This window comes from Gopherus flavomarginatus, chromosome 2, assembly GCF_025201925.1.
Source record: "Gopherus flavomarginatus isolate rGopFla2 chromosome 2, rGopFla2.mat.asm, whole genome shotgun sequence".
Lineage (NCBI taxonomy): Eukaryota > Metazoa > Chordata > Testudines > Testudinidae > Gopherus > Gopherus flavomarginatus.
This window is the reverse complement of record NC_066618.1, coordinates 302,219,274-302,246,774: the sequence shown is the minus strand read 5'-3', so window position 1 is coordinate 302,246,774 and position 27,501 is coordinate 302,219,274. Positions and strand designations below refer to the sequence as shown.

At 57.0% G+C, this 27,501-nt stretch overlaps 1 protein-coding gene and 1 long non-coding RNA gene across 4 annotated transcripts in view; one reads left to right on the top strand and one right to left on the bottom strand.

The window, feature by feature from the left end:
• The window catches only part of LOC127044436 (microtubule-actin cross-linking factor 1, isoforms 6/7-like), a 119,242-nt gene that overhangs the window by 16,232 nt on the left and 75,509 nt on the right, over positions 1-27,501 (bottom strand). For all 3 annotated transcript variants that reach the window (XM_050939287.1, XM_050939289.1, XM_050939288.1), the window contains 8 exons: positions 24,841-25,010; positions 14,003-14,162; positions 12,268-12,465; positions 11,021-11,146; positions 10,270-10,413; positions 8,317-8,505; positions 6,336-6,450; positions 690-859 (listed from right to left, as the gene is read on the bottom strand). In XM_050939287.1, the coding sequence (XP_050795244.1) occupies positions 690-859; positions 6,336-6,450; positions 8,317-8,505; positions 10,270-10,413; positions 11,021-11,146; positions 12,268-12,465; positions 14,003-14,162; positions 24,841-25,010 (1,272 nt within the window). The remainder of the gene's footprint in view (positions 1-689; positions 860-6,335; positions 6,451-8,316; positions 8,506-10,269; positions 10,414-11,020; positions 11,147-12,267; positions 12,466-14,002; positions 14,163-24,840; positions 25,011-27,501) is intronic.
• LOC127044517 (uncharacterized) lies at positions 23,577-24,806 on the top strand. The gene is made up of 3 exons (XR_007772521.1): positions 23,577-23,996; positions 24,028-24,120; positions 24,151-24,806. It is a non-coding gene; the product is annotated as an uncharacterized LOC127044517 (long non-coding RNA).

Genomic DNA, 27,501 nt, shown 5'->3' with positions numbered 1-27,501 from the left:
GTGCCCTGCGCCCCCCAGGGTGGCTCGGCTGGACAGGGGCAATGGGGGGGGAACGGAGCGTCCATGCCCTGCCCCCACAGGGTGGCTCGGCCGGGCAGGGGCCATGGGGGTGGAACGGAGCACCCATGCCCTGGCCCCCCCAGGGTGGCTCGGCTGGGCAGGGGCCATGGGGGGGGAACGGAGCGCCCATGCCCTGCCCCCACAGGGTGGCTCAGCCGAGCATGGGCCATGGCTGCGGTTCTGTTGCCCGAAGCAGAGTGTGTGCTGTGGTTCACACTGCAGCCAGGCCCGGCTTCCATCCCGTCAGCCAGCCTGCACCTACCCCAGCCTGCCGCTCCCACAGACCCTACCTGCCACCTCTGCCAGGGAGAAGGGCCCAGCGAGCGCACAGGGGCCTGGGCGACACTGCCATATCAGACACACCCAGCGGGTGCCCCAAGGACCATGCCAGCCAGTGGTGCTGGGCTGCCCTGTCCCTGCTCTGCCAGGGGTGTCTGACCTGTGCCGAGTTACCAGGTCTGAGGGGCAACCCTCGCTGGCCAGCAGGCTGGGTCCGGGCACACTCTGGTCACCAGCATGCCCTGCTCTGACCTAGGCCCGTGCCTGTGACCTGCCTCACAGACCCTGCTGCAGGGCCCCTAGGCTGCACCACAACTCATGAGACAAGGGCAGGAGCCCAACTCCCCTACCTCGCGCAGCCGCTGCAGGGCGCTCTGCAGCCGGTACTGCCGGTCCAAGGCCAGGAGCCAAAGCTGCTGCCAGCGGTGCAGGAGCTGCACCATGGGTGGGCTCTGGGGCTCCAGGTCGATGAGTGGCACCTGGGGAGTGGTGCGAGGGGGTTTCACAGTGCTGCGTCGCCCTGCAACCAACCAAGAGACAGGTCTCAGTGCCCATGGGAAGGGGGGGATTGAGGGACAGTGAGGGGGGCTCCAGGGGGAAGTGGGAAGAGGCAGATTGAGGGGGGCGGTGAGGGGGGCATCCAGGGGGCAGTGAGGGTGAGGTCCAGCAGGTGGATCAAGAGGGAGGGGTGTGACGTTGCGCTCCATATGTTTCAAGGAAATATGCTAATGAGTGGGAATATAATGTAACTGGAACACGCTTCATGCAAAAGGTCTCTTGTAAGGTATCATTACAAAGCTTATAATCTACTGAGATTGTTCATCCTATTTGTATAAATGTATCAATCTCGTATCTGAAACTAGACATATGAACTATAACTCTGAGGTCCTATTGTCGTTATGCAAAGTGTAGGCCATTAATGGTGGCTTAGAATCTTGATGGCTCCCATTGACTAGGACAATTGGTTGAGAATGGGTTTATTTACCTGCAAGCCTTCCTGGGTACCTGACTTGGGTAATGAAGAATGAGGTCTTACTGTGACATGTGACCATGTCACCTGATACTGGAATCCATCTTAAACCTGGTACCTTTCCATTTAGAAGGAGGGGTGGGGACTTTAGAAGGAGAGGAGGCTACTGTAGTGCCCATCTTTAAAAAAGGGAAGAAGAAGGATCCGGGGAACTACAGGTCAGTCAGCCTCACCTCAGTCCCTGGAAAAATCATGGAGCAGGTCCTCAAGGAATCAGTTCTGAAGCACTTAGAGGAGAGGAAAGTGATCAGGAACAGTCAGCATGGATTCACCAAGGGCAATTCATGCCTGACTAACCTAAATTGCCTTCTATGAGGCGATAACTGGGTCTATGGATGAGGGGAAAGCAGTGGACGTGTTATTCCTTGACTTTAGCAAAGCTTTTGATACGGTCTCCCACAGTATTTTTGCCAGCAAGTTAAAGAAGTCTGGGCTGATGATTGGACTATAAGGTGGATAGAAAGCTGGCTAGGTCGTCGGGCTCAACGGGTAGTGATCAACGGCTCCATGTCTAGTTGGCAGCCGGTTTCAAGTGGAGTGCCCCAAGGGTCGGTCCTGGGGCTGGTTTTGTTCAATATCTTCATTAATGATCTGGAGGATGGCATGGACTGCACTCTCAGCAAGTTTGCAGATGACACTAAACTGGGAGGAGTGGTAGATACGCTGGAGGGTAGGGATAGGATACAGAGGGACCTAGACAAATTAGAGGATTGGGCCAAAAGAAACCTGATGAGGTTCAACAAGGACAAGTGCAGAGTCCTGCACTTAGGATGGCAGAATCCCATTCACTGCTACAGACTAGGGACCGAATGTAAGTAGGAAGCAGTTCTGCAGAAAAGGACCCAGGGGTTACAGTGGAGAAGCTGGATATGAGTTAACAGTGTGCTCTTGTTGCCAAGAAGGCTAACAGCATTTTGGGCTGTATAAGTAGGGGCATTGCCAGCAGATCGAGGGACATGATCATTCCCCTCCATTCAGCACTGGTGAGGCCTCATCTGGAGTACTGCGTCCAGTTTTGGGCCCCCCACTACAAGAAGGATGTGGAAAAATTGGAAAAAGTCCAGCAGAGGGCAACAAAAATGATTAGGGGGCTGGAGCACATGACTTATGAGGAGAGGCTGAGGGAACTGGGATTGTTTAGTCTGCAGAAGAGAAGAGTGAGGGGGGATTTGATAGCTGCTTTCAGCTACCTGAAAGGGGGCTCCAAAGAGGATGGATCTAGACTGTTCTCAGTGGTGGCAGATGACAGAACAAAGAGTAATAGTCTCAAGTTCCAGTAGAGGTGGTTTAGGTTGGATATTAGGAAAAACTTTTTCACTGAGAGTGGTGAAGCACTGGAATGGGTTCCCTAGGGAGGTGGCGGAATCTCCTTTCTTAGAGGTTTTTAAGACCAGGCTTGACAAAGCCCTGGCTGGGATGATTTAGCTGGTGTTGGCCCTGCTTTCAACAGGGGTTTGGACTAGGTGACCTCCTGAGGTCCCTTCCAACCCTGATATTCTATGATTCTATGACCCAGAGACAAAAGATTCCCACCTTGTGCCAAAGCTATAGAAGGGGGTGGAACAGAACAAAGGGGGCTGCCAGTCATGAGAACACCTCGGCTTTCCACCTAAGGTGCCTGTTGGAACTAACAAGGTCTGTACCGGGGAAAGGATGGGCCCAGACTAGGAACCAGTCTAGTCTGTGAAAGAAGCTTATTGGAACATCTCTGAGGGTGAGATTTACCTGTAAACAGTTTCGTAAATGTATTCGGCTTAGACTTGTGTGTTTTGCTTTATTTTGCTTGGTAACTTACTTTGTTCTGTCTGTTATTACTTAAAACCATTTAAATCCTACTTTTTATACTTAATAAAATCCCTTTTGTATAATAATTAACCCAGAGTAAGTGATCAATACCTGGGGGAGCAAACAGCTGTGCATCTCTCTCTGTCAGTGTTATAGAGGGTGGACAATTTATGAGTTTACCCTGTATAAGCTGTATACAGAGTAAAATGGATTTATTTGGGGTTTGGATCCCATTGGGAGCTGGGTGTCTGGGTGCTGGAGATAGGTGACCTGCTCAGCAGTTTTCGGTTAAAGTCTGCAGCTTTGGAGGTGTGGTTCAGACCTGGGTCTGTGTTTCAGCAGGCTGGTGTGGCTGGCTCAACCAGGCAGGGTTCTGGAGTCCCAAGCTGGCAGGGAAAACGGGCTCAGAGGTAATTACAGTACACCAGGTGACGGTCCCAAGGGGGTCTGTGTGACCGAACCCATCACAAGGGGGCAGTGATGGGGGCTCCAGGGGGAAGTGGGAGGTGGCAGATTGTGGGGGGCAGTGAGAGGGGATCCAGGGGGCAGTGAGGGGGGATCCATGGGGAAGTGGGAGGTGGCAGATTGTGGGGGTGTGATGAACTAGGAATGTTCTTAATGTTTTCTCTGAATACTGTGTTGGTGCCTCAGTGTCCCCTCTGCAGTTCTTAAGTATCTGGCAGAGCAAAGGGCCAGTGCCCCTAAATGCCTGGCACTGTCTCCTAGCAACTGATGGCTGGGCCCCCCCTCTGCAAAGGTGCCAGCTGAAGGTGTTGGAGACAAAGGGATCAGGTGACCTCCTGGCCCGGGAAAGGAGCTGAGCAGAGAGGAGGGGCTCGGGGGGGTTGTGAGTCTGGAGCTGGCTGGGGACGAGGAGTGAAGTGCAGACCTGGGGGTCTGGCTTACTGCCCCCCAGAATGGACCCGGCCGAGGGGTCCGGTTCGCTGTACCTACAAGCTCTGTGTTAGACCCTCTTCCTGTCATCGAATAAACCTCTGTTTTACTGGCTGGCTGAGAGTCACGTCTGACTGCAAAGTGGGGGTGCAGGACCCTGTGGCTTCCCCAGGACCCCGCTGGGGCGGGCTCGCTATGGGAAGAGCACGGAGGGGCAGAGGATGCTGAATGCTCCAAGGAGAGACCCAGGAGGTGAAGCTGTGTGAGCTTCTTGCCCTGAACAAGTCTGCTCCAAGGGAGAGGAGGCTCCCCGAAGTCCTGACTGGCTTGGAGGGGAGCAGTTCCAGAGCAGCGCCCGGGGACTCCGTGACAGGGGGGCAGTGAGGGAGGCTCCAGGGGGCAGAGAGGGGGGCTCCAGGGGGAAGTGGAAGGTGGCAGATTGTGGGGGGTAGCGAGGGGGCTCCAGGGGGCAGCGAGGAGGGCTCGAGGGGGTAGCGAGGGGGGATCCAGAGGGAAGTGGGAGGTGGCAGATTGTGGGGGGCAGTGAGGGGGGCTCCAAGGGGAAGTGGGAGGTGGCAGATTGTGAGGGGGGCTCCACGGGGGCAGCGAGGGGGGTTCCAGGGGGCAGCGAGGGAGATCCAGGAGCAGGAGTGGGAGCCAGTGGGGGCAGTGAGGGGGGCTCCAGGGGGCACTGAGAGGGGCTCAAGGGGGCAGTGAGGGGGGCAGATTGGGGGGGCAGTGAGGGGGGCTCCAGGGGGCAGTGAGGGGAGCTCCAGGGGGTAGCAAGGGGGGCTCCAGGGGCAAGTGGGAGGGGTTCAAGGGGGCAGTGAGGGGGACTCCAGGGGGCAGCGAGGGGGATCCAGGAACAGGCGTGGGAGTCAGTGAGGGGGGCTCCAGGGGGTAGCGAGGGGGGCTCCAGGAAGAAGTGGGAGATGGCAGATTGTGGGGGGCAGTGAGGGGGACTCCAGGGGGCAGCGAGGGGGATCCAGGAACAGGCGTGGGAGCCAGTGAGGGGGGCTCCAGGGGGAAGTGGGAGGTGGCAGATTGTGGGGGGCAGCGAGGGGAGCTCCAGGGGGCAGCGAGGGGGGCTCCAGGGGGCAGCGAGGGGGCTCCAGGAGCAGGCATGGCAGCCAGTGGGGGCAGTGAGGGGGGCTCCAGGGGGTAGTGAGGGGGGCTCCAGGGGGCAGCCAGTGGGGGCAGTGAGGGGGGCTCCAGGAGCAGGCGTGGGAGCCAGTGGGGGCAGTGAGGGGAGCTCCAGGGGGCAGTGAGGGGGGCTCCAGGGGGTAGCGAAGGGGGCTCCAGGGGGAAGTGGGAGATGGCAGATTGTGGGGGGCAGCGAGGGGAGCTCCAGGGGGTAGTGAGGGGGGCTCCAGGGGGCAGCGAGGGGGCTCCAGGAGCAGGCATGGCAGCCAGTGGGGGCAGTGAGGGGGGCTCCAGGGGGTAGTGAGGGGGGCTCCAGGGGGCAGCCAGTGGGGGCAGTGAGGGGGGCTCCAGGGGCTAGTGAGGGGGGCTCCAGGAGCAGGCGTGGGAGCCAGTGGGGGCAATGAGGGGAGCTCCAGGGGGCAGTGAGGGGGGCTCCAGGGGGAAGTGGGAGATGGCAGATTGTGGGGGGCAGCGAGGGGAGCTCCAGGGGGCAGCGAGGGGGGCTCCAGGGGGCAGCGAGGGGGCTCCAGGAGCAGGCATGGCAGCCAGTGGGGGCAGTGAGGGGGGCTCCAGGGGGTAGTGAGGGGGGCTCCAGGGGGCAGCCAGTGGGGGCAGTGAGGGGGGCTCCAGGAGCAGGCATGGGAGCCAGTGGGGGCAGTGAGGGGAGCTCCAGGGGGCAGTGAGGGGGGCTCCAGGGGGTAGCGAAGGGGGCTCCAGGGGGAAGTGGGAGATGGCAGATTGTGGGGGGCAGCGAGGGGAGCTCCAGGGGGTAGTGAGGGGGGCTCCAGGGGGCAGCGAGGGGGCTCCAGGAGCAGGCATGGCAGCCAGTGGGGGCAGTGAGGGGGGCTCCAGGGGGTAGTGAGGGGGGCTCCAGGGGGCAGCCAGTGGGGGCAGTGAGGGGGGCTCCAGGGGCTAGTGAGGGGGGCTCCAGGAGCAGGCGTGGGAGCCAGTGGGGGCAGTGAGGGGAGCTCCAGGGGGCAGTGAGGGGGGCTCCAGGGGGCAGTGAGGGGGGCTCCAGGGGGAAGTGGGAGATGGCAGATTGTGGGGGGCAGCGAGGGGAGCTCCAGGGGGTAGTGAGGGGGGCTCCAGGGGGCAGCGAGGGGGCTCCAGGAGCAGGCGTGGCAGCCAGTGGGGGCACCCTTACCTGCAGCCAGCCTGCGGGTGGCCGGTGGCCCCAGCTCCGGGGCCAGCTTGTGCTTGCAGCTCTTCGTGACCTTCTCCACATCCGGCTGTTTGCGGTTGAGCTCCTCCATGAACTCCTGGGCAGGAGAGTCGGGGTGAGGGGGAGCAGAGCCCGGGCTCCTCCCAGCGGGGCCCCACCACTGGGGGCTGGCGGGCAGGGCCCCAGTACAAGCCAGGGCAGATCTCATGGGCCAGCTGGGCGGTTCTACCTGGGGCCAGGCTGGTCACTGGGGCAGAGCCCTCTCACTCCCCAGCTCCAGGACACTCTGGGTGGGCCACAGAACGACCAGGCCCAACCCCAAAGAGCTTCTAGGCTGAGATGACACGGGGCAGTGTGGCAATGGGGGCGAGGGACATCACTGCCCCATGGGGGTTGGGGGGAGGGTCAGAGCCCCATGGGGCCAGGGCAGTGCGGCGATGGGGGCGAGGGACATCACTGCCCCATGCGGGTTGGGGGGAGGGTCAGAGCCCCATGGGGCCAGGGCAGTGCGGCGATGGGAGCGAGGGACATCACTGCCCCATGCGGGTTGGGGGGAGGGTCAGAGCCCCATGGGGCCAGGGCAGTGCGGCGATGGGGGCGAGGGACATCACTGCCCCATGGGGGTTGGGGGGAGGGTCAGAGCCCCATGGGGCCAGGGCAGTGCGGCGATGGGGGCGAGGGACATCACTGCCCCATGGGGGTTGGGGGGAGGGTCAGAGCCCCATGGGGCCAGGGCAGTGTGGTGATGGGAGCGAGGGACATCACTGCCCCATGGGGGTTGGGGGGAGGGTCAGAGCCCCATGAGGCCAGGGAAGTGTGACGATGGGGGCGAGGACATCACTGCCTCATGGGGGTGGGGCAGGGGGTTCAGGCCTTGGGCCAGTAGGGGCAAGAAGCAGTGATGTGCTGAGCTGGGCAGTGGATGGCAGAGGAGGGGATGGTAGGGGATGACAGGGGGCGGGGGCAGGGGAGGTGTTGGAGGGGACAGAGGGGGCAGCAGAGGGGAATGGCAGGGGGGCGGCAGGGGCAGAGGGGGAAATGGCAGCAGACGGGGTGGCAGAGGGGGCAGCAGAGGGGAATGGCAGGGGGCGGTGGGAGCAGAGGGGGGAGTGGCAGTGGAAGGGCTGGCAGTGGGGTAGCAGAGGGGAATGGCAGGGGTGTGGCGGGGGCAGAGGGGGAATGGCAGGGGGCAGCGGGGGCAGGAGAGGGGAATGGCAGGGGTGTGGCGGGGCAGAGGGGGAATGGCAGGGGGCAGCGGGGGCAGGAGAGGGGAATGGCAGGGGTGTCGCAGGGGCAGAGGGGGAATGGCAAGGGGCAGCGGGGGCAGGAGAGGGGAATGGCAGGGGTGTGGCAGGGGCAGAGGGGGAATGGCAGGGGGCAGCGGGGGCAGGAGAGGGGAATGGCAGGGGTGTGGCGGGGGCAGAGGGGGAATGGCAGGGGGCAGTGGAGGAGAATGGCAGGGGTGTGGCAGGGGCAGAGGGGGAATGGCAGGGGGCAGCGGGGGCAGGAGAGGGGAATGGCAGGGGTGTGGCGGGGGCAGAGGGAGAATGGCAGGGGGTAGGGGGGCAGGAGAGGGGAATGGCAGGGGTGTGGCAGGGGTAGAGGGGGAATGGCAGGGGGCAGCGGGGGCAGGAGAGGGGAATGGCAGGGGTGTGGCGGGGGCAGAGGGGGAATGGCAGGGGGTGGGGGGGCAGGAGAGGGGAATGGCAGGGGTGTGGCAGGGGCAGAGGGGGAATGGCAGGGGGCAGCGGGGGCAGGAGAGGGGAATGGCAGGGGTGTGGCGGGGGGAGAGGGGGAATGGCAGGGGGTAGGGGGGGCAGGAGAGGGGAATGGCAGGGGTGTGGCGGGGGCAGAGGGGGAATGGCAGGGGGCTGCGGGGGCAGGAGAGGGGAATGGCAGGGGTGTGGCGGGGGCAGAGGGGGAATGGCAGCAGAGGGGGTAGGTACCGGCCCAGCCCCATTACCACGTGCTGGGAGCTGAGCTCCTCCAGCTGCTGGGCGTCGTCGGGCAGCGTCTCCTGGTCCCTCAGGCTCAGCGACTCCTCAGCCGCTGCAATCCAGTCGACGAGCCGGCCCATCTCCTCCCGCTCCACAGCCAGCCTGGCCGTCTGGGCCTGGAGCCGCTCGCCCTGCTGCTGCGCCCAGCTCAGCACCTGCACACACGGGCAGTGACCGGGGGCAGCTTGGAGCAGAGACTGGGGGGAGGCACCCCCTGGCCACAGACCAGGGGGAGCAATGAGGGCACAAGCAGGCCTGTGGGCACAGGGCATCAAGGGTACGAATTGGGGGCCCATGGGCCCAGGGCACTGAGGACACTGACCGTGGGCCCCATGGGAAAAGGGAACGGAGGACATGGACTGAGGGGCAGCAGGGACACAGCCGGGGAGCCAGCGGGCACCGAGGAGATGGCGTGGAGCCCCGTGGGCACAGGGTGCTGCAGACAGAGACCAGGGCCCCGTGGACACAGGGTGCCGCAGACAGAGACCAGGGCCCCGTGGGCACAGGGTGCCGCAGACAGAGACCAGGGCCCCGTGGGCACAGGGTGCCGCAGACAGAGACCAGGGCCCCGTGGACACAGGGTGCCGCAGACAGAGACCAGGGCCCCGTGGGCACAGGGTGCCGCAGACAGAGACCAGGGCCCCGTGGGCACAGGGTGCCGCAGACAGAGACCAGGGCCCCGTGGGCACAGGGTGCTGCAGACAGAGACCAGGGCCCCGTGGGCACAGGGTGCTGCAGACAGAGACCAGGGCCCCGTGGACACAGGGTGCTGCAGACAGAGACCAGGGCCCCGTGGGCACAGGGTGTCGCAGACAGAGACCAGGGCCCCGTGGGCACAGGGTGCCGCAGACAGAGACCAGGGCCCCGTGGGCACAGGGTGCCGCAGACAGAGACCAGGGCCCCGTGGGCACAGGGTGCCGCAGACAGAGACCAGGGCCCCGTGGGCACAGGGTGCCGCAGACAGAGACCAGGGCCCCGTGGGCACAGGGTGCCGCAGACAGAGACCAGGGCCCCGTGGACACAGGGTGCCGCAGACAGAGACCAGGGCCCCGTGGGCACAGGGTGCCGCAGACAGAGACCAGGGCCCCGTGGGCACAGGGTGCTGCAGACAGAGACCAGGGCCCCGTGGGCACAGGGTGCAAGCTATAGCACTGTGTCTCCAGAAGGGCGTCTGTCGCTTGTCCATGTTGCGCTGTGTCCAGGGGTGATTTGGCCGCTTCATGTCCAGTGTTGTGACAGGCTTAGGTAGGGAGGCCTGGCAGGCTCCCGGGGCTTGGGGGGGGGTCACCACTCACACAGGTTCCACACTCTCCCCCCAAGGGAGACGCAGCAGGAAGCCAGTGACTGTCACCTGTCAGCTCCTCTGCTGGGGCAGCCCGTGGGTGTTCTCCCGGACCAGCTGGGTGCCCTGGCCAGCCAGATGCCCCTCCAGGCCAGAACTCACGGAAGGGTGAGGGGAGCGGGGCCACGCAGGGCCTGTCCTACTGCAGAGCGGGCTGGGACCATAGGGCTGAGCCGAAGGGCCTGTGCGCTGCTGAGGAAGCAGGTGGGGTCTGGCCTGATGTGTCTGGCGCTGGACAGCGGGAGGAGGGCAGCCCGACCACCTGTGGCTGGAGCCCGTCCCACTGGTACAGACTGCATGCCGGGCATGTGGGAATCCCCTCAGCTCCCAAGCCCTGCCCCAGGGCCCACCACAACGCAGGGCAGGCACTGAAGAAGTCCCACTGTCTGGGTCAGGAAGAGCCTGGGCGGGGGGCCGAGGTCAAGGGGAAAGGGGCGATGCAGGTGGCCAGCCCAGGCCCAGTGTGGGCTGTGTGTTGGGCCGCGGGAGCCCATGGACCCCAGCTCATCCCCTGGGATGCTGGTGGGTGCCCTGAGGCTCTGCCTGCCCCGGCCCGGCGGGCTCTGCTCACACTCACCTCCTGGAAGCGGCTTTTGGCCACGGTGATCCAGGACTTGATGGTGACGATGGAGTCGGGGTGGCAGGCAGACAGGATCTCCTCTCCCAGGGACGTGATGCACTCCAGCTCGAGCTGCTGGCACTGCAGAGTCTTCATCAGCTCCTGCTCCGGATGCAAGGACAGCTCGGCTCCGCAGCGTGCCCGAGAGCTGCTGAGCCGGGCTGGGGGGGCCACCGATCGGGGCAAGGGGGGCTTCTGAGCCGGGCTGAGGGGGCTGCTGGGATGGGCTGAGGGGGGTTCCAGAGTAGGCTGAGGGGGGCTGCCGGGATGGGCTGAGGGGGGTTCCAGGCTGAGGGGCTGCCAGACCAGGCTGAGGGGGCTGCCGGGACGGGCTCAGGGGGCTCCATTGGGATTGAGAAGCAGTGCCAGCGTGGTGGCTGCAGAGACCCGGTCCTGAGGCCTGGGGGTGCAGAGGCTGCCTGGCAAGACAAGGGGTCAAAGCCCCCTCACTTTGGCCGGCAGGACGGGGCCAGGGCTGGGCCAAGGGAGAGCTCCTGCCTTGCCCTGCCCTGCCCGGGGCGTGGCCAGGACCAGACTTGGGGCATGGCAGGGGGCAGGAGCTGACACTGGGTGGTGGGGGCCAGAGGCCAAGTGCCCGACTCCAGGCCAGAGTGCGAGGCAGCGGAGCTGGCACCCCGGGCCCTGCTCCAGGCCTTGCTGCACCCAGCCAGGAGGAGAGGGGGCAGGAGCTGGGGTGGGGGGCACTCACTTGCAGCTGGCTCTGGCACTCGCACATGGCCGCCTCCTCCTCTGGGAAGACACCATGCCGGAGGGTTTTCTCCGACTCAGCCAGGTGGGCCAGGAACGAGCGCACCAGGGTGTGGAACTCCTCCGCCTGCACAGGACAGGAAGGGTTGGACTTGGCAGGGACCAGGTCAGCCAACCTGCCCAGGAGCCGGTGCCCCCTCTTGCCCGGCTCGACACCCCCGCGTGGCCAGGTGGCCTGCTGGCCCTGTCCCGGCTGAGGGGGCTGGGGGGTTAGCTCAGCCTGACACTCTCCACAGACGTGCCAAAGCGCCGTTGAGTCCCCAACAGCATCGCGCAGACTGGCCTGGTCTCCCTGGCAAGCTGCTTGGCAGTGACCCAGGCAGCCCGGGAAGCTGACCCAGTGAGACCGGCGCCATCCCTGCGTGGACCCTGCAATTTCGGGCTAAGATCAGCTCCTGGGGGTTCAGCTCAAACCAACTGGGCACAGGACTGAGCTAACCCGCAATGGCGTCTCCTGGACTGAAATCGGCACATCCACACTAGTGCCCAGGCTGCAACGCTCCTAATCGGAGGGTGGTGCTGTTTCCCTGCCTGAAGAGGGCCTGCAATAGTTCCCTCCGCCTGCCCTAAACAAACCTTCACATGCCTGCCTAGCCTGGGCCCCTGGCCACGGCTCCCTACCCTTCTGGCCTAGTCTGGGGTCCCAGCCCCACAGCCATGGCCCCCTGCCCTCCCTGCTAGTCTGGGCCCCCGGCCACAGCCCCCTGCCCTGCTTGCCTAGTCTGGGATCCCGGCCATGGGCCCCCGCTCTGCCTCCTAATCTGGGCCCCTGGCCCTCCCTGCTAGTCTGGACCCCCTGTCACAGCCCCCTGCCCTCCCTGCTAGTCTGGACCCCCTGCCATGGCCCCCTGCCCTGCCTGCTAGTCTGGGCCATCGGCCCCCTGCACTCCCTGCCTAGTCTGGGACCCTGGCCACGGCCCCTTGCCCTCCCCAGCTAGTCTGGACCCCCTGCCACGGCCCCCTGCCCTGCCTGCTAGTCTGGGCCATCGGCCCCCTGCCCTCCCTGCCTAGTCTGGGACCCTGGCCACGGCCCCTTGCCCTCCCCAGCTAGTCTGGACCCCCTGCCACGGCCCCCTGCCCTGCCTGCCTAGTCTGGGACCCAGGCCATGGCCACGGTCCCCTGCCCTCCCTGCCTAGTCTGGGGCCCACAGCCACGGCCCCCTGCCCTCCGTCTCTCCCTCCTCTCACCTGCTGTAACGAAGCCTCCAGCCGGCCCTGCTTGGAGATGGACAGTTTGCAGATCAGGTCCCAGCGGCCGCTCAGCTCCTCCATTTGCTTCTGCAGCCACTGGGAGTCGACGCTGCTGCTGCCCCGAGTCAGGTCCCTCACCGAGCGCTTCAGCATCTTAATGCAGCTGGCTCGCTTGCCCAGCTCCTTCTGGAAAGCCTGCAGGGCAGAGCAGGTGTGGGCGGGGGTCCAGCTGGGGTGGGACCATGCAAGGTCCGTGTCAGAGCAGCTGCAGGGAGCCCTTGGCCCACAGCTCTGCTTGTCCGCGGGGCCCCAGGTGTGGAACTGAGTGTGACTCTCGCTGGGCACTCTCTTTGCCTGAGCGGCCGTGCCCAGCTGGGAGCCCAGGCTGCCAGGCGAGAGAGACGCCTGCTGGGGACTGTTGCAGCTGGAAGGTGCCAGGGAAACAGAGCGTCGGCATTTCTGGAAGAGCTTCCGCCCCAGCATGCATCAGTCTCGCATCCTGGGTGGGGATTGTGCATCCTGGAGAGTGTGGACAGAGGCAGGCAGAATCGGGGGACACGGCTGTGACAGTGCCCCCCATAAGGCTTTATGGAAATGTACTTATGAATATAAATATGACATAGCTGGATTGTTTTACGCTACATATGCTGTGTAACAGATCTCTGTAAAGGTCATGAGCTACTGAATCTAGTCATCCTATTTGTATCTATGGGTCATTGTTGTACTCAAAGTTATGGTTTTAAGTAGCCTCAGTAAAGCATTTGGGCAGCTTCTTTAGAAAGGAATTCGCAAGTTAAGTGCCAAATCAAGAAACACTTAACGGACAATGGATCTTGGAAGGCTCCAATCCACATAAGGAGCCTACCCGAGGACGTTCAAGGTAGCATGCAAACGGTGGCTGCTACCTGTAAGTTCTGAGTCATGCGTGGACATGTGACTTGCCCATGTGACTCCAAAACTCCATCTTGGAGCTGGGATTCTACACAGGGGGCAGGAGGGGACCCCTGAGAGACCCCTCCATTTTGTCTTCAGCTGGCATAAGAGATAGTCTCTCCACCTCCAAGAGATGCCTGAAAGAAACTGGAACAAAGGACACTAACCACAGGGGTGGGAGTGATTGCTGGACCCAGCCTAGGAGGCTAGTCTGTAAAAGAGGCTTATTGGAACATCTCTGAGGGCGAGATTTACCTGTATTCAGCTTCTTACTGAATTAGGCGTAGACTTGCGGGTTTTGTTTTATTTTGCTTGGTAATTCACTTTGTTCTGCCTGTTACTACTTGGAACCACTTAAACCACTTTGTATTTAATAAAATCACTTTTTACTTATTAGCCCAGAGTCTGTATTAATACCCGGGAAGGGGGGCAAACAGCTGTGCGTCTCTATCAGTGTTACAGGGGACGAACAACTTCTGAGTTTACCCTGCATAAGCTTTATCCAGGGCAAAACAGATTTATTTGGGGTTTGGACCCCACTAGGAGCTGGGCAGCTGAGCGTTAGAGGCAGGAACACTTCTGTTAGCTGCTTTCAGTTAAGCCTGCAGTTTTTGGGACATGGTTCAGACCTGGGTCTGTGTTTGTGGCTGGCAAGCGTGTTTGGCCCAAGCAGGCAGGGATCTGGAGTCCCAGGCTGGCAGGGAGAGCAGGGGCAGAAGCAGTCTTGGCACATGAGTTGGCAGCCCCAAGGGGGTCTCTGTGATCTAACCTGTCACAGCGGCACCAGAGGAATACAGACCTTGTGCTTGTCCATGAGGTCGCTGACCAGGTCGCGATCCCCCGCAACCGGCACCTCCTCACACAGTTGCGGCTCGGCCCGGTACAGCCAGTCCAGCAGGGCTTGCAGGGCGTCCGTGAACTTGCCCGAGAATAGCAGGCTCTCCTCCAGCTTGTGCTGCCTGAAAGGGAACAGGCGATGGGCAGCGACCACGCCATGCGCAGGCCTGGGGCAGGGAGATGGTCACGCTGCCCTGCGAAGGTTCATCCCCCAGCCAGGAGAGTGTGTGCAGAGTGGGGGCCATGCCCCTGCAGAGTGTGTGTGTGTGTGTGTGTATGTGTGTGAGATGTGGGCCCCACCTCTGCTGTGTGTGTGTGTCATGTGGGCCCCGTCCCTGCAGCGTGTGCGTGTGTGTGTAAAATGCGGGCCCTGCCCCCTCAGTATGTGTGTGTGTGTAACATGGGCCTTCTCCTGCAGTGTGTGTGTGTGTGTGTGTGTGTGTGTATTGGGGGCCCTGCCCCGGCAGTATGTGTGTGTGTGTAATGTGGACCCTGCCCCTGCAGTGTGTGTGTGTGTGTCATGTGGGCCCCGCCCCTGCAGTGTGTGTTGTTGTGTGTCATGTGGGCCTCGCCCTGCAATGTGTGTGTGTGTGTAATGTGGGCCCCGCCCCTGGAGTATGTGTTTGTGTGTGTGTGTATTGAGGTCCTTGCCCCAGCAATGTGTGTGTGTGTTTCAAGTAGGGGCCCTGCCTCCGCAGTGTGTGTGTGGATTGAGGGCCCTGCCCCAGTAGCGAGTGTGTGTGTGTAATAGCCCCGCCCCTGCAGCGTGTGTGTGTAATGTGGGCCCTGCTCCCGCAGTGTGTGTGTGTGCAGTGGTGTCCCTGCCCCCGCAGTGTGTGTGTGGAGTAGGGTCCCTGCCCCCGCAGTGTGTGTGTGGAGTGGAAGCCCAGCCCCTGCAGCGTGTGTGTGTGTGTGTGTGTGTGTGTGTGTGTGTGTAATGTGGGCCCAGCCCCTGACGCATGTGTGTATAATGTGGGCCCCACCCCTGCAGCGTGTGTGTGTGTGGAGTGGGGTCCCTGCCCCGGCAGTGTGTGTATGTGGAGTCAGGGCCCAGCCCCTGCAGTGTGTGCATGACCCAGGGAGGGGAGAAGGTAAGAGTCAAAGGGGGGCATTTGTATGAATTTGCCAAGGTGCCAGTTAGATGTGAAAGCAGAAATCTACCTAACGAGCTGTGCCAAAGCGCTGAGTGTCACAGCCACTCCTGAGCTGGCCCCACAGGCAAACCTCGTTTCCCTGAGCCCAGGCAACGCTACCTAAGTTAACACTAGGTTCATGGAAACATAGACCCACAGGGTCAGAAGGGCCCACAAGGCTCGTCTAGTCTAACGCCCGCCACGATGCAGGATTGGTTGTGTCTAAACCATCCCAGACAGACGGCTCCAGCCTCCTTCAGAAACCTCCAGTGAAGGAGCTGCCACAACCTCCCCAGGCCCCTGCTCTGTCCCATTGTCCGACTGTTCTTACAGGTAGGAAGTTTTCCTGAGATTTAATCTAAATCTGCTCTGCTGGAGTTTGACCCCATCGCCTCTTGTCCTGCCCTCTAGGGCCAGAGACAACTTTTCTCCATTTTGATGGCAGCCTTTCAAGTATCTGAAGACCCCGATCATGCCCCCCAATCTCCTCTTTTCCAAACTAGACATACCCAGGTCCTTCAGCCTTTGCTTCTATGGCTTGTGTTCCACCCCTTTGATCATCTTTGTCACTCGCCTCTGGATCCTTTCCAATTTCTATATCATCTCTATACACTGATGACCAAAACTGGACACTGTTCTCCAGCTGAGGCCTAACCAGCGCCAAGTAGAGTGGCACTATCACTTCCTGGGACTTAAGTATCAGAGGGGTAGCTGTGTTAGTCTGGATCTGTAAAAGCAGCAAAGAATCCTGTGGCACCTTATAGACTAACAGACGTTTTGGAGCATGAGCTTTCGTGGGTGAATACCCACTTCTTCAGATGCATGTGGTGGAAATTTCCAGGGGCAGGTATATATATGCTAGCAAGCAAGCTAGAGATAACGAGGTCAGTTCAATCAGGGAGGATGAGGCCCTGTTCTAGCAGTTGAGGTGTGAAAACCAAGAGAGGAGAAACTGGTTCTGTAGTTGGCAAGCCATTCACAGTCTTTGTTTAATCCTGAGCTGATGGTGTCAAATTTGCAGATGAACTGAAGCTCGGCAGTTTGTCTTTGAAGTCTGGTCCTGAAGTTTTTTTGCTGCAGGATGGCCACATTAAGGTCTGCAATAGTGTGGCCAGGGAGGTTGAAGTGCTCTCCTACAGGTTTTTGTATATTGCCATTCCTAATGTCTGATTTGTGTCCATTTATCCTTTTCCGTAGAGACTGTCCAGTTTGGCCGATGTACATAGCAGAGGGGCATTGCTGGCATATGATGGCGTATATTACATTGGTGGATGTGCAGGTGAATGAACCGGTGATGGTGTGGCTGATCTGGTTAGGTCCTGTGATGGTGTCGCTGATGTAGATATGTGGGCAGAGTTGGCATCGAGGTTTGTTGCATGGATTGGTTCCTGAGCTAGAGTTATTATGGTGCGGTGTGCAGTTACTGGTGAGAATATGTTTCCGGTTGGCAGGTTGTCTGTGGGCAAGGACTGGCCTGCCACCCAAGGCCTGTGAAAGTGTGGGATCATTGTCGAGGATGGGTTGTAGATCCTTGATGATGCGTTGGAGGGGTTTTAGCTGGGGGCTGTATGTGATGGCCAGTGGAGTCCTGTTGGTTTCTTTCTTGGGTTTGTCTTGCAGTAGGAGGCTTCTGGGTACACGTCTGGCTCTGTTGATCTGTTTCCTTATTTCCTCGTGCGGGTATTGTAGTTTTGAGAATGCTTGGTGGAGATTTTGTAGGTGTTGGTCTCTGTCTGAGGGGTTAGAGCAGATGCGGTTGTACCTCAGTGCTTGGCTGTAGACAATGGATCGTGTGATGTGTCCGGGATGGAAGCTGGAGGCATGAAGGTAGGCATAGCGGTCGGTAGGTTTTCGATATAGGGTGGTGTTAATGTGACCATCACTTATTTGCACCGTGGTGTCAAGAAAGTGGACCTCCCGTGTAGATTGGTCCAGGCTGAGGTTGATGGTGGGGTGGAAGCTGTTGAAATCGTGGTGGAATTTTTCCAGAGTCTCCTTCCCATGGGTCCAGATGATGAAGATGTCATCAATGTAGCGTAGGTAGAGAAGGGGCGTGAGTGGACGAGAGCTGAGGAAGCGTTGTTCCAGGTCGGCCATAAAGATATTGGCATATTGTGGGGCCATGCGGGTGCCCATAGCAGTGCCCCTGATCTGGAGATATATATTGTCATCAAATTTGAAATAGTTGTGTGTAAGTATAAAGGCACAGAGCTCAGCAGCCAGTTGTGCTGTGGCATCGTCAGGGATAGTGTTCCTGACAGCTTGTATTCCATCTGTGTGTGGGATGTTTGTGTAGAGAGCCTCTACATCCATGGTGGCTAGGATGGTGTTTTCTGGGAGGTCACCAATGCATTGTAGTTTCCTCAGGAAATCAGTGGTGTCACGGAGATAGCTGGGAGTGCTGGTGGCATAGGGTCTGAGTAGAGAGTCCATATATCCAGACAGTCCTTCAGTGAGAGTGCCAATGCCCGAGATGATGGGGCGTCCAGGATTTCCGGGTTTGTGGATCTTGGGTAGTAGATAGAATAACCCTGGTCGGAGCTCTAAGGGTATGTTGATTTCTTCTGGTGATAGTGTTGGGAGTGTCCTGAGTAGATGCTGTAGTTTCTTAGTGTATTCCTCAGTGGGATCTGAGGGAAGTGGCCTGTAGAATTTGGCATTGGAGCGTTGTCTGGCGGCCTCCTTTTGGTAGTCAGACCTGTTCATGATGACAACGGCACCTCCTTTATCAGCCTCTTTGATGATAATGTCAGGGTGGTTTCTGAGGCTGTGGATGGCATTGAGTTCTGCACGACTTAGGTTGTGAGGCAAGCGATGTTGTTGTTCCACGATTTCTGCCTGTGCACGCCAGCGGAAGCATTCAATGTATAGGTCCAGACTGTCATTTCGACCCTCAGGAGGAGTCCATGTGGAGTTCTTCTTCTTGTGCTGTTGGTGGGAGGGCACCTGTGTATCAGTGCACTGTTCAGTGTTGTCCTGGAAGTATTCTTTGAGTCGGAGACGGCGAAAGTAGGCTTCCAGATCGCCACAGAACTATATCATGTTGGTGGGGGTTCCTGGGACTTGCATGCTGCGACTCTGTTAATGCAACCTGAAATAGCATCTGCTTTTTTTGTTACAGTCTCACATTGCTGACTCATGTTGAGGTTGTGATCCACCACAACTCCCAGATCCTCCTCAGTTGTGCTGCTGCCAAGCCAGTTCTCCCCCCCTGTGATGCTGCACTCCATATGCTTTATGGAAATATGCTTGGAGTGTGATCTAATGTAACTGGAATATGCGTAAGGTCTCTTGTAAGGTATCATTACAGAGCTTATTATCTACATAAGAACGGCCATACTGGGTCAGACCAAAGGTCCATCCAGCCCAGTATCCTGTCTGCCAACAGTGGCCAATGCCAGCCTCCCAGAGGGAGTGAACTTAGCAGGCAATGATCAAGTGATTTCTCTCCTGCCATCCATCTCCATCCTCTGATGAACAGAGGCTAGGGACACCATTCTCTCCCCTTCCTGGCTAATAGCCATTAATGGACTTAACCTCCATGAATTTATCCAGTTCTCTTTTAAATGCTGTTATAGTCCCAGCCTTCACAACCTCCTCAGGCAAGGAGTTCCACAAGTTGACTATGTGCTGTGTGAAGAAGAACTTCCTTTTATTTGTTTTAAACCTGCTGCCCAATAATTTCATTTGGTGACCCCTAGTTCTTGTATTATGGGAATAAGTAAATAACTTTTCCTTATCCACTTTCTCCGCATCACTCATGATTTTATATACCTCTATCATATCCCCCCTTAGTCTCCTCTTTTCCAAGCTGAAGAGGCCTAGCCTCTTTAATCTTTCCTCATATGGGACCCTCTCCAAACCCCTAATCATTTTAGTTGCCCTTTTCTGAACCTTTTCTAGTGCCAGTATATCTTTTTTGAGGTGAGGAGACCACATCTGTACACAGTATTCGAGATGTGGGCGTACCATGGATTTATATAAGGGCAATAATATATTCTCTGTCTTATACTCTATCCCCTTTTTAAAGATTCCTAACATCTGTTAGTGTCACAGACCTAGGCAGCTTTTGCCCTGGCCTCCATGTTCAGGAAACGAGCATGCACGTACTCTCAAGCGAGAAGCATTACCCGAAAGTTACCGTTGGGGCTAGGCAAATTTTGTGGTCAGCCATTTCCAGGAACACCCCCCCCCCCGAGGGTGGTAACGAGGCACCTGTAAATCTCCTAATTAGGAGAAACCTGGCCAAAAAACTGAACACGTCATTACTCTTATAAATTGCCCACCGTGCAAGCAGTGGGCAGGGAGAAAACGCAGAAACCTGTATCCGTAACCGAGCCTGATTAACTCGAGGTCTCCCTCGGCTCCGTGTTCTCAGAAGCCTACCCGTCTGCCGGTGGTAATGAAACGTTTTTGGTTTGTGTGTGTAAGTATGCCTAGCTGCTAATTCTGCTAACTAACTGAGCCTGTAATCGTGTTGTAAGCCGGAGACGAAAGCCGATTCCAGCTGCCCCAAGGCTCCTGCTAGGGGAAACCCGCTAACCAGGAAACCTTGAACGCAAGGGGGATTGGCCGGAGTCTCACGGCAATCTTTAACTGTCTTAATGCATTTTTTTCTTACTTAGACAAGTAACTGCATTTATGCTTAATAATAGCACCAATAGCACCTTTACTAACCCTTGGAAGGACCTGAATAACTACTGGGACTTAGAGCGGTACCAGGGTCAGCTTCTGTTTGTAATTGCAGTATTTTTATTATTTGTTCTAGATTTATATTGTAGGCCCAAGTTGTAACTAGTATTAAGTTGTTCCTCATCCTCACTTGTGACCCATTCAATAAACCCTCAATTTTAACCCCACGACTCATTGTTGCGTTATCCCCATTGCTACCTTCAGGGCACTTGTCACTCCTCCCGAGGACATCCAGTGATCGAGCTTCCGCCCTATCCCAACGCTCATTACCCGGTAGATAACGGGCACCTTGTGACCATATCGGTGGAGCGAGGGGCGAGAGTAATCAGTGATCAACAACATCCTGTTTGCTTTTTTGACAGCCTCTGCACACTGAGTGGACATCTTCAGAGAAGTATCCACGATGACTCCAAGATCTCTTTCCTGACTCGTCGTAGCTAAATTAGCCCCCATCATATTGTATGTATAGTGGGGATTATTTTTTCCAATGTGCATTACTTTACATTTATCCACATTAAATTTCATTTGCCATTTTGTTGCCCAATCACTTAGTTTTGTGAGATCTTTTTGAAGTTCTTCACAGTCTGCTTTGATCTTAACTATCTTGAGCAGTTTAGTATCATCTGCAAACTTTGTCACCTCACTGCTTATCCTTTCCAGATCATTTACGAATAAATTGAATAGGATTGGTCCTAGGACTGACCCTTGGGGAACACCACTAGTTACCCCTCTCCATTCTGAGAATTTACCATTTATTCCTACCCTTTGTTCACTGTCTTTTAACCAGTTCTTAGTCCATGAAAGGACCGTGCCTTTTATCCCATGACAACTTCATTTACATAAGAGCCTTTGGTGAGGGACCTTGTCAAAGGCTTTCTGGAAATCTAAGTACACTGGAAATCTACTGACTGTGTTCATCCTATTTGTATGTATGTATCATCCTTGTATCTAAAACTAGAAATATGAAGTTAACTCTGAGGTCCTATTGTAATTATGCAAAGTGTGGGCCATTAATGGTGGTTTAGAATCTTGATGGCTCTCATTGACTAGGACAATTAGTTGTAAATGGCTCTGTTTACTTGCAAACCTTCCTGTGTTCCCTGTGAGTCAGGCTGGAAAGAATGGAGGCTTTTGGGGGGGGGGGGTCTCACAGGACATGTGACCATGTCACCTGGTACTGGAATCCATCTTAAACCTGGTGCCTTTCCATTTAGAAGGAGGGGTGGGGACCCAGAGAGACAAAAGATTCCCGCCTTGTGCCAAAGCCATAAAAGAGGGTGGAACAGAACAAAGGGGGCTGCAGTCATGAGAAATCCCCTAGTTACCACCTAAACTGGAACAAGGGCTGTTCAGGGGAAAGGATGGGCCCAGACTAGGAACCAGTCTAGTCTGTGAAAGAAGCTTATTGGAACATCTCTGAGGGTGAGATTTACCTGTAAACAGTTTCTTAATGTATTCGGCTTAGACTTGCCTGTTTTGTTTTATTTTGCTTGGTAACTTACTTTGTTCTGTCTGTTATTACTTAAAACCACGTAAATTCTACTTTTTATACTTAATAAAATTACTTTTGTTTATTAACTAACCCAGAGTAAGTGATTAATACCTGGGGAAGCAAACAGCTGTGCATCTCTCTCTATCACTGTTATAGGGGGCGAACAATTTATGAGTTTACCCTGTATAAGATGTATACAGAGTAAAACAGATTTATTTGGGGTTTGGATCCCATTGGGAGCTGTCTGTCTGGGTGCTGGAGAGAGGTGATCTGCTGAGCAGTTTTCGGTTAAAGTCTGCAGCTTTGGAGGCGTGGTTCAGACCTGGGTCTGTGTTGCAGCAGGCTAGCGTGTCTGGCTCAACCAGGCAGGGTTCTGGAGTCCCAAGCTGGCAGGGAAAATGGGCTCAGGGGTCATTCCAGCACGTCAGGTGACAGTCTCAAGGGGGTCTCCATGACCGAACCTGTCACACACACCTCAGTCCGTATTTGTGAATTTGGTTTTTCTTCCCTAAGTGGAGCACTTTCCATTTCTCTTTGCTGAATTTTATTTTGTTGTCTATAACCCCATTCTCAAATTTATCTAGATCCATCTGAGATTCAGCTCTATCTGCCAAAGGCTTGGCAACCCGTCTCCCCTCACTCCCCAGCAATTTGTCATCTTTAAGCTAGATCAGTATGCTCTCTATTCCTACATCCAGGTCATTAATAAAGATGCTTAACACCGGACCCAGAACAGATCCCTGTGGAACCCCACCTGAGACCTCCGTCCAATCTGACATCATTCCATTAATAGCTCCTCTTTCTTTGCGGTTCTGTATCCACTTAATGGTAGTTCTGCCAAGCCACATTTCTCCAGCTGACTTATCAGAATGTCACGTGGGACTGTGTCAAGAGCCTGGCTGAAGTCCAGATATATTACATCCACCGCATGCCCCCTATCCACCAAACCAGTTACCCTGTCAAAGAAGGAAATCAAGGTGGTTTGTTCTTGGTAAATCCAAGCTGGCTGCTAGTGATCACCCCTTCACCCTCCAGGTACTTGCAATTTTTCAGGTCACCTTTTCACTTGAACAGCATTTCTCAGCTCAGCACACTTGGCTATTCTGAACCACTCGGCAATGTATCAATTTACACAGAACCACGTCCGTGTGCCATCAACAGTCAGAACCCAGGGGCTGCCCAACCCTGTGGACAGCCTCTCCTCTTGTCCAGGCTCACAGGACAAAGAAGAGTCAATGGAACCAAAGAAACTGCAGCATCTCCAGTGCAACCAATGCTCAGACAAGTCAAGTGGAAAGGTCTCCACCTCATCGCAGGGGTAAGGGAAGAAGTGGTTAGTTTCGTTCCCAAGACGGTATTCCTCTCTCTGGCCTTTAACAAGAATCAGGGCAGGTTACCCTGCTGAGCACACATTCTTCAGCGGGAGCACACGGCTCCAGAGTTCAGGTTCTAACGTATGCAGTACCAGTGGTTCTCAACCAGGGCTCTGGGGCCCCTTGGGGGGCCATGAGCCAATTTCAGGGGCCCAGCCAAAATAAACCAAAGAGCAGGGCAGATGTTAGACTCACTGGGGCCCAGGGCAGAAAGCTGGAGCCTGAGCCCTGAGGCCCTCTGTGGTGTGGGGCCCTGGGCAATGGTCCTGCTTGATACCCCCTAACACCGGCCCTGGCTTTTAATCTACTGAAAAACAGTTGTTGTGGCACAGATGGGCCACAGACATCTTAGAGCACATTGGTGGGGCCAGGGCAGGCTTTAGGAAGTGTGAGGCCCGATTCAAATACCCGGCGGCGGTCCAGGTCTTTGGCGGCACTGAAGGACCCGCCACCAAAGTGCAGCCGAAGACCCGGAGCAGGTGAAGGACCTGCCGCTGAAGTGCCACCAAAGACCCAGAGCGAGTGAAGGACCTGCCACCTAAGTGCAGCCGAAGACCCGGAGCAGGTGAAGGACCTGCCACCGAAGTGCCACCAAAGACCCAGAGCGAGTGAAGGACCCGCCACCTAAGTGCAGCCGAAGACCCGGAGCAGGTGAAGGACCTGCCGCTGAAGTGCCACCAAAGAGCCAGAGCGAGTGAAGGACCCGCCACCTAAGTGCAGCCGAAGACCCGGAGCAGGTGAAGGACCTGCCGCTGAAGTGCCACCGAAGACCCGGACCGCCGCTGGGTGAGTAAAAATTAAAAAGTCAGGGGCTCTTCTTTAGGGTGCGGGGCCCTCTTAGGTGTGGGGCCCGATTTGGGGGAATCAGCCTAAAGCCGGCCCTGGGCGAGGCCTCCTAAAGAAGAAGTTTGAGAACCCCTGTGCTGTAAGCAGGCCCTACTCCCTCCTTCATTCCTCCAAGCCAACCAGGCTGAGATGTGAGCTCCGGCTTCTGACGTCATCTGTTCCAATGCCAGGGCCCACACTCTTAAACGGGCCGTAAAGACCAGGGTGCGTCACTCCTGGAGACGCACTGGAAGGGGATGGTAAATACTGCACCTGAGCTTGGAGATTTGCACGGCTCCTGGGTGGCATAGCGGAGACTCAGACCCTGCTTCATTTGTAAGGAGAGAGGAGCCAGGGCTCTGAACGGCCAGGCCCGGAGGCGCCGGAGCTGTGAACAGCCAGGCCCTGAGGTGCCAGGGCTCTGAACAGCCAGGCCCTGAGGTGACAGGGCTCTGAACTGCCGGGCCCGGAGGCGCCGGAGCTGTGAACAGCCAGGCCCGGAGGTGCCAGGGCTCTGAACTGCGAAGCCCAGAGGTGCCAGGGCTCTGAACTGCAAAGCCCAGAGGTGCCAGGCTCTGAACCGCAAAGCCCAGAGGTGCCAGGCTCTGAACCGTCAGGCCTGGAGGCACCGGGGCTCTGAACGGCCAGTTGTGAAAAGACCCCACCAAATGACCTTTCTGACTGGAGGGGGAAACAGGGTCCAAACACCAGGCTCTGTGCTCCACCCACGGCTGACCAGCCGGCCCGTGTTCCACAGACATCAACAAAAGCCGGATCCCCCCTTTTCTAGTCTCCCTCGCCTGCAGCTTGTGCCAGTCTGGCTGGAAATGGGCGCACCAGGACAGCGTGAATTACCCTCCCCTGGGCAGCACAGTAAGGTTATTCTGGGAATAAATGGCTCTGCTAGTTCGAGGGTGACTTGCAGGGTTTGAGTCCGTTTGTTCTGCACGAACGTAAAGGCTAGTTTTCAGTTCCTGTGCTCGATGAACTTCCCCTCTGGGGTGTCTGCCAAGGAGCCGAGAGCCCCCGGTCACTGCAGAGCAGAGCCCTAAACCTGCATCACTGGCCTCATGCTGCACACAGGAAGATTTACAACTTTAACTCTTTTGACCCTTGACATCCATCCAACATATCCCAAGGGCGGAGGAGGGAAGGGAAGATGGGGGCACAAGCACCAGCGGGGGGGTTGGCAGGATCTCAGGCTCTGCACAGGGACCCAGCACCCCTGGGTCCTGGCCCAGCAGAGACCAGTGCCAGCAGGACTAGGGCAGAACACCAGCCTCACCTCTCCACAGCCCGGCCACCCACGTCGTCCCAGCGCTCCTTTAGCTCCCCCAGCAGCTCCTCCAGCAGCTGCACGTCCTCGGTCAGCTGGGCCCTCTCCCGCAACAAGCGCCCGCTGCGCAGCGTGGCCTCATACACGGGACGCTTGGAGCGCAGCAGCTTCTGGAACTCCTGCAGCACCGGAGAGGGCGGGTTAGTCCAGGAGAAATGGGCAGGGGCTGGAGACTAGGACTGGTGGGTCAGCCCAGGGGAGATGGGCAGGGGCTGCGTGGATGGAGCTGGGGAGCCCAGGGGAGTCTCCTGCACCCCAGGAGTCCTTGCCAAGGTGGGAAGTCCCCGGTGGGGAGAGGGCTCCTGGAGAAATGCCCCAGTTCTGCCTGGGCTGGGCCCGACTGGGCCGAGCCAGCCTTGAAAGCCGGAGCCCCGGGGGAAGCCCCCTCAGCCCCTTTGTGGAGGAGGGGGCTACGCGACTCCATTCTCAGCGTGGAGCAGCTTCCCCGGGGCAACTCCTCCCTAGATTCTGTCCCCTACCTGCCACCCCTCGCCAGCTCCAGCAAGCACCCCCCAGCATGCCCAGCCCCTCACCCCAAGCCTCCTTGGGCTGTGTCATAAACAGATGGTTAAGGGTTAATGTCTCTTTTACCTGTAAAGGGTTAAGAAGCTCAGTGAACCTGGCTGACACCTGACCAGAGGACCAATTGGGGGACAAGGTACTTTCAAATCTCAGTGGAGGGAAGTCTTTGTTTGTGCTGTTTGTTTTGTGGGTTGTTCGCTCTTGGGGCTAAGAGGGACCAGACATGCAACCAGGTCTTTCTCCAATCTTTCTGAAACAGTCTCTCATGTTCAAAATAGTAAGTACTAGCTAGAAAAGGCGGATTAGTCTTATGTTTGTTTTCTTAACTTGCAAATGTGTATTTTGCAGGAAGAATTTTTACCTCTGTTTGCTGTAACTTGTATCTTAGGCTAAGGGGGAGGGAGTCCCTCTAGTCTATATAAGCTGAAGACCCTGTAAACATTTTCCATCCTGGTTTTACAGAGATAATTTTTACTTTTTCTTTCTTTAATTAAAAGCTTTCTTTTTTAAGAACCTGATTGATTTTTTTCCTTGTTTAAGACCCAAGGGGATTGGGTCTAAACTCACCAGGGGATTGGTGGGGGGAAAGGAGGTGGGGGGAAGGTTAATTCCTCTCTGTTTTAAGATCCAAGGAGTTTGGACCAGTGTAGCCTCTCAGGGTAACCCAGGGAGGGGAAAGTCTAGGAGGGGGAATGGTTTATTTCTCCTTGTTTTAAGACCCAAGGGGTTTGGGTCCTGGGTCCCCTAGGGAAGGTTTTGAGGGGACAGGGAGTATACCAGACACTGGAATTTCTGGTTGGTGGCAGCGCTATCAGATCTAAGCTAGGAATTAAGCTTAGAAGGGTACATGCAGGTCCCCACTTTTTGGACACTAAAGTTCAAAGTGGGAAAAATACCTTGACGTGGTGTACAGCGGTTGGATTTCTAGGACCAAAAGCCAACGAGTTTTTTTTTCTCCCATGGCTGGCTGCTTGAAAGCAGGCTGAGAGGAGTAGGATTTAAAAGTCAAAGCCAGTGGGGTTTTTTTTCTCTCCTTTCTGGCTGTTCGGAAGGCAGCCTGAGGGCAGAGGTGTTAAGTTTTTAACAAGGGTCTTTGTTAAAAAGGAGGCTCAAGCTGTGAGCCAGCAGACACCAGCAAAAGGCATTTACAAGTGAATTGGTTTTTTTCTTTCTAACTCTCCGGCACAGCTAGTTAAGCAAGCAGCCCTGAGGGAGCAGCCTGAGCTGCAGCATTCCAGGCAGTACGCTGCAGAGGGGGCAGCCAGCTCAAGAAAGCAGGAACAACGAGTTCCAAGGAAGCCATTAAACAGGAACGGGCAAGGCTAGAAGCCATAGAGAAAGACAACGAACATAGGAGACGGATGGAACTAATTAATGCAGAAATAGCCAAGGAAGAGGCGGCCCACAAAAGAGAAGAAGAAGCCAAAGAGGCAGCCCATAGGAGCGAGAGATGAAACAAAAACAGCTGGAGCTCCAAAGGGAGGCCCACCAGCAGGCCATGGAATTAGCAAAGGCTAAGCAGAATGACACAGCCACCCCTAACAACCCTTCTCCAGGTACTGTTCCCATCCCAGAAAATTCCCCACCTACAAAGCAGGTGATGACACTGAGGCCTTCTTAGAAAATTTTGAAAGGGCCTGTCTTGGGTACAGCATCCCTACAGACCAGTACATGATAGAGCTGAGGCCATAGCTCAGTGGACCCTTAGCAGAGGTGGCGGCTGAAATGACTAAGGAACACATGAACGATTATGTTCTTTTTCAAACCAAGGCCAGAATCAGAATGGGGCTAACACCTGAGCATGCCCGTCAGCGGTTCAGAGCCCTAAGGTGGAAACCAGATGTGTCATTTACCCGATACGCCTACCAGATTGGAAAGAATTGGGATGCCTGGATATCAGGAGCAAATGTTAAATCTCTGGACGAGCTGTCCCTCCTGATGCAAATGGAGCAGTTCTTAGAGGGTGTTCCTGAGGAAATAGAAAGGTACATCCTAGATAGGAAACCCAAAACTGTAACCGAGGCAGGGGAGATTGGAGCCAGATGGGTGGAAGTGGCAGAAAAGAAAAAAGCTACTAGAAAGGGGAGC